The 8735-nt window shown below is 61.7% G+C and overlaps 2 protein-coding genes across 2 annotated transcripts; one reads left to right on the top strand and one right to left on the bottom strand.

The window, feature by feature from the left end:
- Positions 1-2: 2 nt before the first annotated feature.
- On the top strand, positions 3-5168 carry SNX17 (sorting nexin 17; the record flags this gene model as incomplete). The annotated part of the gene is made up of 15 exons (XM_010708125.1): positions 3-62; positions 275-349; positions 538-655; positions 1165-1229; positions 1328-1438; positions 1687-1777; positions 1866-1953; positions 2606-2675; positions 2790-2882; positions 3025-3228; positions 3398-3520; positions 3665-3742; positions 3922-3996; positions 4283-4324; positions 4418-5168. Coding segments are annotated over 15 exons (1413 nt in total), but the record flags the coding sequence as incomplete, so codon positions are not given.
- A 93-nt stretch (positions 5169-5261) lies between these two features.
- On the bottom strand, positions 5262-8702 carry ZNF513 (zinc finger protein 513). Its single transcript, XM_003204557.4, has 2 exons — positions 6634-8702; positions 5262-6400 (listed from the first exon to the last, which is right to left on the bottom strand). Exons 1-2 carry the CDS (start codon positions 7238-7240, stop codon positions 5649-5651), a joined length of 1359 nt encoding a protein of 452 aa, XP_003204605.1. The 5' UTR covers positions 7241-8702; the 3' UTR covers positions 5262-5648.
- Positions 8703-8735: the final 33 nt, after the last annotated feature.

Below are 8735 nucleotides of genomic sequence, written 5' to 3'. Positions count from 1 at the left end.
GCGGGGCCGCGCTGCTACGGGACCCCGAGCGGCTGAGAGATGGGGGCACGGCCGAGCTTCGGGTCGGACTCCGAAAGAGCGGCGCTGCGGTGGCACAGCTGCACGGGGAGGTGGTGGGGGCACCCAGCCCGGAGGCGTTCGGGGAACGGGGGATGTGGCACGGAGGGCGCCTGACGGGATGGGTTGGGATGTGTGATCGTAGAGGTCTTCTCCGACCTGAATGGCTCTATGTGTGCTGCTGCTCGGTTCTGACCCGCGCCTCTCCCCACCGCAGGCCTACAACATCCACGTGAACGGGGTGCTGCACTGCCGGGTGCGCTACAGCCAGCTGCTGGGGCTGCACGAGCAGGTAGGGAGGAGGGCGGAACGCAGCGCGCTGTGCCAGGCCTTGCCTGCTGTGTGACGTCCTGCCTTGGCTCCTGCTGGTTGCTGGCGATGAGCTGTCTGCTCAGTGGAGCCCTGAGGATCAGCGTGGCTGGGTGTCGGGGCAGTCCCTGTTTCTCCAGGGGCTCTCACAGCGCTCTGCTCTCTCCCCAGCTAAGGAAAGAATATGGCACGAACGTGGTGCCGGCTTTTCCCCCGAAGAAGATCTTCACGCTCACCCCAGCAGAGGTAGAGCAGCGCAGGGAACAGCTGGAGAAGTACATGCAGGCTGGTAAGCGGGGTGCTGCAGCCCAGGGTCACGTCCCCAGCTTGGTGGCACTGCCCAGGTTACATTCCTGTGGCCACCCGGGCCCAGCGTTGGCCCCTTCCTTCTGCAGTGCTGAGCTTGCAGCAGTCTGTCTCAGTGTTCCTGGCTGTGCTCTGATAATAGCTGGCATCGTTCCCTGAATGTCGGCCTGCAGTACACAGCACCACCAGTGCTGCTCCTCAGTCCCCAGCTCCTTCCCTTGCCCTACACCAGCAAAGGTGCACCCCCGAGTGTCCCAGTCTGCAGGGAACCCATGGCCATCCCCAGCCCCTTCCTTTGCCTTACACCAGCAAAGGTTCACCCCCCAGCGCCCCAATCTGCAGGGAACCCACGGCCATCCATGCACAAACCCTGCACTCAGCACGTGCTTTGTCTGGGTGCAAACACCAGGAGGCTGCAGAACTGGGTGGGAGCTGATGTGAGTCCCTGTGCTTTCTCAACTAACACTTCTCCTTGCTTGTCTTCCACCCCAGTGCGGCAGGACCCTACACTGGGAGGCAGTGAGACCTTCAACAGCTTTCTGCGCAAGGCCCAGCAGGTGGGAAGGAGCTGCCGGGCCGGGGTGATTCGTGGTGGGCCCCCAAACCCAGATTGGGTGGCAGATGGGGCCAGGCTGCCAATCCCTTCTGTCTGCAGGAGACGCAGCAGATCCCTACGGAGGAGGTGGTGCTAGAAGTGCTGCTTTCCAATGGCCAGATGGTCAAGGTCACCATCCTCACCTCAGACCAGACGGAGGATGTTCTTGAGGTGCCAGAGCTCTTGTGCTTTGTCCTTGCCCCAGAGCAGGGTTGTCCTTGGGAGGAGCATGGGAGGTGGTGGAGCTCTGTGATGCCATGACCCCTTGGCTTCTGCATTTGTTTCCCCTTTCCTGTTCTCCATCCAGCAGAGGTCCTGGCTTCCCACAAAGTGCCTGGGCTGGATCCTACCAGGGGGCTGCAGGGTGACGTATGGAGGTGCTGTAGCTCTCAGTGGTGACCTCCTGCTCTCGCTCATAGGCTGTGGCCTCCAAGTTGGATCTCCCTGATGACCTGGTTGGCTACTTCAGTCTCTTCTTGGTGCGAGAGACCAAGGATGGAGCTTTCTCATGTGAGTAGAGCATGCTATGGGCAGTCCCACAGGGGCCTGGTGGGCTCCCCCAGCCCTGAGCCTCTGCTGAGCTGCCATTTCCCTGCAGTCGTGCGGAAGCTGCAGGAGTTTGAGCTGCCATATGTGTCTGTCACCAGCCTACACAACCCTGAATTCAGGATCATCCTGCGCAAGAGGTAAGCTGTAGCCACTCAGCACCTGGGGGTGGTGTCAGGACTCCCCACAGAGCATAAGGACCCTTCCACTTCTGCCATTGCTGCCCATGCGGTGCTTTGACCCACCTGGAAGTACACTGCATGTCCCCAGTGGGGCTAAACTGCCCCATTGGGGTTGGTCCTTGTGTCCTTTTTCCCAGACGTGGCACTGCCTGCCTATAGCAGCCCTACAGAGAAGGACCTGGGTGTGCTGGTGGCCAGTAGGTCACTAGGACCAGTAGCTGAGCCAGCAGTGTGCCTTTGTGGCCCAGAAGGCTGGTGGTGTCCAAAGGTTGACCATGAGCCAGAAGGGGTTCTGCTCCTCTCTGTTCTGCCCTGGGCATCTGGAGCATTGGGCCCAGTTCTGGGCTCCCTGGTTCAAAACTACCCTGGGGGATGCTTTCCTCTGCGACGTGTTGTAGGGAACCTGCTTTAGCAGGGAGTTGGATTGAATGATCTCCAGAGGTCCCTTCTGACCCTCCACGGTTCTGTGTGTGGGATGTGGCTGCTGAGGGCTACCGAAGGGAGCAGGCTGTGGGGACAGCCCAGCTCCACGTCCCCACGTGCAGGACCGTGTTCTGCCCACTGCTGTCAGGAGTTGGGGAAGAAGCTGACTGGTGTGGTTCCCTTCCAGCTACTGGGACTCCTCCTATGATGACGATGTAATGGAGCATCGTGTGGGACTCAACTTGCTGTATGCACAGGTGAGGGTCTGTGTGGCCCAGAGGGCTGAGGAGGGGGCACCGCCCCCCCAGAGACTGCTCTGCTGCTCTCGGGGCTTTGGGCCCAGCTGCTCACCAGCCTCTGCTTCTTGATAGACGGTGTCAGATATCGAGCACGGATGGATCCTTGTCAACAAGGAGCAGCACCGGCAGCTCAAGTCTCTGCAGGAAAAAGTCTCCAAGAAGGAGGTAGGGCAGGGCATGATGCTGTGGTTGGAATAGTCCTAGGCACCGGACCAGCCCCATAAGAGCCCCGGGGCTGAGCTTGGTGCCCACTTTCCAACCTTCGGTGCTGCCTGTGGGTTCTGACCTTCCCTGGCTCTGCCCACAGTTCATCCGACTGGCACAGACCCTGAAGTACTACGGTTATCTCAAGTTCGATCCCTGCGTCACGGACTTCCCCGAGAAGGGATGCCACGTCGTCGTCAGCGCCGGCAACAACGAGCTCAACTTCCAAGTGCGGCTGCCCAACGAGCAGATCAAGGAAGGCAGCTTCAAGGTTACACGCATGCGGTGCTGGCGGGTCACGTCCTCGGTGAGTGCCTGGATCCTGGGCACGAGGAGGGCTGCCGGGACCCGGCTCTGACAGCTCTCAGCAGGAAGGCTGCTGGCTGAGCTGGAAGCCTGGGGAAGGTCTCAGCCGTTTGGGGCATGGGAACTGGCGCTGGTGAAAGGCCCACGAGCCTCAACTTGTGTCTGTGCAGGTGCCGATGAGCAATGGTCCCTCAGGGAGCAGCCCAGGGAAGTCGGAGGTGAAGCTGGAGTTAGCTTTTGAGTATCTCATGAGCAAGGACCGGCTGCAGTGGGTTACCATCACCAGTCCACAGGTAGGGTTGCCTGCACTCCAGCATTGGAAAAAGGTGGGAATGAGGGGCAGCTCGAGGGAGGGGGCAGGTCTGGACTCATCGTGGTGTGTTGGGAAGGCCGTGGGGTGTGTGGGGCCGCTGTCTGACAACACTTCTCTCTTGTAGGCCATCATGCTGAGCATTTGCCTGCAATCCATGGTGGACGAACTGATGGTGAAAAAGTCAGGTGGTAGCATCCGCAAGGTAAGGGTTGGGTAGCCATGTTGTCTAGGCGCTTCCCATCTTGTCCCTGTGACTTTGTGAGGTCTAGACTTGGCCTCGCATGCCCTCCTCAGCATGGGGCCAGCTGAAGGAGGAAACTCAGCTCCTGGAGCTACCTACCCATGGGGATTCTGCCACTGAGTCGAGCTTCTCCCCTGCAGATGTTCCGCCGACGTGCAAATGGGGCTCTGCGGCGCTCGGACAGCCAGCAAGCCGTGAAGTCACCCCCACTGCTGGTGAGTGGGACTCTGCCCCTGTGGGGAGATGAGTGCAGGAGGCTTAGCTGTGGGTCAGGTACCAGAGCCAGAGAGGTTTCACCAGCAGGGCTGTTGCCTCACTCCTGTAGCCTAGGGATGAGAAAAAAGGCAGAAATGGGGCCATCCTTGAGGGAGGGAGGCGATTGTGTCTGGGCACCCCCAGACCTCACCTTGAGGGTTGGCAGCACTGGCCAAGGGCTGGTGCACAGAAGAGCAGTGAGCACAGGGGGTGACACAAGGCTGCCTGACCGTGTTGTCCCTGCAGGACTCGCCTGACGCCTCCCGGGAGCCAATGGCCAAACTCTCGGTGAGTTGTGTGTGCATGCAGCGGGTGCCGTCGCACCAAGACTGAGCTGGGGCACGGAGGGGATTCTCCCTAACACATCTGCTCTTTCCGCAGAGCAAACTCACGTCTGTTAGTCTGCGAGGGATCAGCCACTCCAGCTCTGCTAATGATGTGGGCGCTAATGACTTCCATGGCAATTACGCCTTTGAGGGCATTGGTGATGAAGATCTGTAGCCGCCCCCCCCTCCTAGGACAGCACTGGCCTGAGGGCCCCAGGGCCTTCGCCGAGGAATGTACGACCTGCAGACAGGTTGCAATCAACGTGCCTCTCACCTGCTACCATCCACCTTCCCCTGCTCCCCAAGGGCTGGGAAGTGCATCCCCAACCCACCATTGCCTTCAAGGCTGGGGGCAGCTGAACTCCTCCTGCTGCTGGCTTCCCACGGGGCAGCCTGTGCCGGTGCCGAGCCCTGGAGCAGGTGTCGTGGAGCCCAGCCCAGCTCCGGAGGGGCAGAGCCCCCCCTTCTCCCACCCTGGGAGGACCTGGGCCTACATCAGGCCTGGCCCGCTGCGTGGGCAGGCGGCTGCCCCAGGGGGTGTTGGCAGCAGCCCGGTGGCACCGAGCGGCCCTCACAAGGCTCCATAATGCCAAATTAGCCTTTAGGTTTCTGCTCAGAGACAGAGTGCAGTAAGCTGTCTCCGGTGGGGCTCTGCGCAGAGCCCTGTCTCTAACCCGCTCATAGACTCCAGTGTAATCTAGGCTTGTAACCACCTATCTCCTGCTGCTCAGACCGACCAGAGCATTAATGGACAGTAACCAATGTTTACATACTGCAATGATGATTAAAATGGATTCTGATTGGTACCTGGGCTGTCTCTTGTGGGGTGGCAGCCATCCCTCCCTCCCACCTCATGCCCCACGTCCTCTCCTGAAGCAGAACAAGGTCCCTAGGGAGAATACCGGATAACAAAACTGACTGTTTAATGCTTTTATACACAATATAAATTACACTGACCGGTATGGCAGCAGCCACAGAACCAGTCCTGTTCTCCCCCTCCTCCCTTTCCCCACACGCTGGCGGAGGAAGGCTCTGACGGGCAGGAGGAACAGGCTGGTGCCACCCTGTGGTGCCAAGGGCATGGCCCCACCACAGGCAGCATAGGGCTGCAAGAGGCCCCTCCCGGGGCGGTGGCCCTGCTTAAGGCAGCCCTGAGCCCAGGAGAGCTTGTGCCCATCCCTCCCCCAGGGAGGGCAGGGGCTGCAGCTGGCAAAGAATTGGGGTGCCCTGTGGCCCCCCCGGAGCCCAGCGTGGGGCCAAGCCCCTGCAGCCGGGCTAAGTGCTGTTCAGGGCAGGGCCGTGTCCACGGCAGGAGGAGCCAGGAGGGCTTTGGCGTTGCGTGGGTTGACCCAATTCTCAGCCGTGTGGCCGTGGATTTTCTGGTGGCGCTTGTAGTTGTCCCAGTGGCCAGTGGTGTAGGTGCAGTCCCGGCACTGGAAGGGCTTCTCGCCCGTGTGTCGCAGCATGTGCCGCTTCAGGTTCATGCTCTGGTTGCAGCTGTAACTGCAGAGGCTGCACTGGAAGGGCTTGTCACCCGAGTGGATGCGCCCGTGGCGCTTGAGGTTGGCCAGGTTGCCGCAGGCGTAGTCACAGAGCTGGCACTTGTAGGGCTTCTCACCCGTGTGCACGCGTTGGTGCCGCTTCAGGTTGTCGAGGTGGGCGGAGGCGTAGGGGCAGAGCGGGCAGGCGAACGGCTTCTCCCCGCTGTGCGTCTTCATGTGCCGTGCCAAGTGGTTGGGGTAGTGGGTGACAAAGGGGCAGAGGCTGCAAGCGAAGCCTTTATCTCCGGTGCCTTTACGAGGGCTGGCGCCCGGCTCGGTGCCCAGCACCGCCAGGCTGCAGCGCCCACAGACCTGCTCGGCCAGGCCCTCATCTTGTGCGAACCCATCGTCCAGCACCAGCCCACACATGCGGCACGTAAAGGGGAAGAGCAGCTCGGGCAGTGCTGCCGTCTCCTCGCCCCGCAGCCGTGCGCAGCCGGGCAGGAAGGGGCCGGTGCCGCTGCCCATGTGCAGGTTCAGCTCCGGCAGCAGCGGCTCTGCGAGACAAAGAGAAGCAGGGATGTCAGCAGGCGGCACAGCGCTGGCAGAGCGCAGCTCCTACGAGCAGCCCTAGCTCTGAGGTGATGGTGTCCTGGCACGGGGCCAGCAGCCACTTGAGGATGTGCACCGGGATCGGCACAACAGAAGATGGCAGGATGTGCTCCTTGCCCATTTCCAGACTGCGCTCTGGGATTCTCCCACCGCAGTTTCCCACCCAACCCCGCCTTACCTGGGTCCTTGTCCTGCTGGTGCTGCCCCTCGCCTTCAGGCAGGCGGTGGCTGAGCATGTGCCGCTTCAGGTTGCGGCTCTGGTTGCAGCGGTAGTCGCAAGCGGCACACTGGAAGGGCTTATCCTGGCTGTGGACCCGTTCGTGGCGTTTGAGGTTGCCCAGGCTGCTGCAGGCGAAGCTGCAGCCCGTACAGCGGTAGGGCTTCTCCCCGGTGTGCGTGCGCAGGTGGCGGGTCAGGTTCACCAGCTGGGCTGAGGCGTAGGCACACTGCGGGCACGCAAACGGCTTCTCCCCGTTGTGTGTCTTCATGTGGCGCTTGAGGTGGCTGGAGTAGTGGGAGGCGAAGGGACAGAGCTGGCAGGTGTACACGATGCGTTGGTTGCGGCCACCCTCGGTGCCGGCGCACTGCAGGCAGTTCTGGCCCAGGCTGGCAGCCAGCTGCAGCCCACACTGGCGGCAGGGCAGCGCTGCAGGGCCGGGCTCGCCGCCTTCCTCGGGGTCGCTGTCCACACTCAGCTGCTGGTACCCGGAGGAGCAGTCGTCGTCGCTCAGCGCGTACGCTGGGATGGCGATCTTCCCCACCAGTGCCTCTGCTGAGAAGAGCATGGGGATGGGATAGCAGCGGGAGCTCGGTTGCTGCCACCGGTCCCAGAAGGGGGGAACTGCAGCCGGGAGGTGTCAGGCAGCCGTGTTCACCTCAGCGGTACCCAGGAGCCCTACTGCAGCCCCAACACTTAGACAGCAGGCCGAGGCAGCCCAACCTGCCCCCAGGTCCTGCTGCAGGCCCTCATCCAGTTGTGCCGGGTGGTGGTGGGCACAGCTCACCAGGCTGCTGGTCCTCGACCCTCGGTCAGCAACAGGCAGCAAAAAAGATGTCCTCTGACCCCCACGCAGTGCTGCTGCCCCACAGAGAGGCTCTTGGAGGGCATTTCTGCTTGCCAGCTGGACAAGGACGTGTAACACCTATGCCTCAGCATGGGATGGCAGAAGCAGAGCCACTGACCTGCAGCCACCCACATCTAGTCAGGACACCTGGAAACCCTGGATGTGTCCCCAGGCTGCTGCTCAGGACAGAAGGGTAGTGGTATGCAGCAAAGCCTTGCCATAGTCAGCCTTAAGCCATCTCCATCCATTCCTGTGTTGTGCCCAACCTGGAGGCTGCAAGACCCAGCAGTTGGCTCTTGCCCTGGATTGTCCCATTTGCTGCTGCTCACCCTGCAGGGTCCATGTCCCAGGATCCCTGGGCACAGTGATGCCACTCCAGGCTCCCTTGTGTTTTCTAGTCCCAGATTTGCAAACACTGGGAAGATATGATGCTAGACCAGAGCATCCTACTACAGCCTTGCTATTGCTAGGGGAACACCTTGAACCTTAACCCCCATTTCAAAGGGACTCCCTGCAAGCTTGGTGGCACAGCCCAGCACCCCTGCAGCACTGCCCCACTAGGACAGCACGGCCCATGGGGCTGAGAACATGACCAGTGTTGGCTCTTCAGGAATCCAGACCTGCGTGACACTGCTCACCAGCTGGGCTGGACCTGGGGGCAGGAAGGGCTGCTTTTCTAGTTGCAAAGAGCTGCTGCAAGAACAGCTTTTTGCAGCACAGGCAGCGCCCGGCACCACGGAGCCAGTTTTGTCCCAGCGCAGGGCTGCAAGCACGCTCTGCAGGGAGGTGCAGCTCTCAGAGCAGAGCCCATCTGCCAGGCAGCTGGGGCCGAGCCTCAGCACAGAGCGTGGCATCCTGCACCCAGAGCACGGCCCTCGTGGGATCAGATGGGGTGCAGGAGCCGGGTGGTGCACGTCGCTCTGTGATCAGTGCATCCCCACCTTCTTCCCCACCCAGCATCCGAGGGCAGCGAGCCACTCTCACTGCTCCCTGCGAGGCTCCGGGACTCCCGGGGCTGAGCGGTGCCGCTCTGAGGACACCTGGTGGGGGTCCGTGGTGGTCCCCGCAGCCCCAGAGCCAGGGGGCTTTAATGGGAGGTAGAAGCCCTGCGAGGGCATCGCGCGCCCGGGGGGTCCCCGCGTTACCGGGGAGGCAGCTCTCCCGGCAGATGGGGATGGAGGCCACCGACGGGAGGACGCAGCCGGGGGTGGCGGCG

The sequence above is a fragment of the Meleagris gallopavo genome, chromosome 2 (genome assembly GCF_000146605.3).
Source record: "Meleagris gallopavo isolate NT-WF06-2002-E0010 breed Aviagen turkey brand Nicholas breeding stock chromosome 2, Turkey_5.1, whole genome shotgun sequence".
NCBI lineage: Eukaryota > Metazoa > Chordata > Aves > Galliformes > Phasianidae > Meleagris > Meleagris gallopavo.
The sequence above is the reverse complement of the archived record's forward strand: the minus strand, read 5'-3'. Positions and strand labels throughout refer to the sequence as shown.

Bases quoted from the DNA above. Each gene is read 5' to 3' on its own strand.
- ZNF513 (XM_003204557.4), bottom strand. From the start codon at position 7,240: ATGCTCTTCTCAGCAGAGGCACTGGTGGGGAAGATCGCCATCCCAGCG. The intron at 6,401-6,633 runs GTAAGGCGGGGT...TTTGTCTCGCAG, and splicing joins CCAGCAGGACAAGGACCCAG to AGCCGCTGCTGCCGGAGCTG.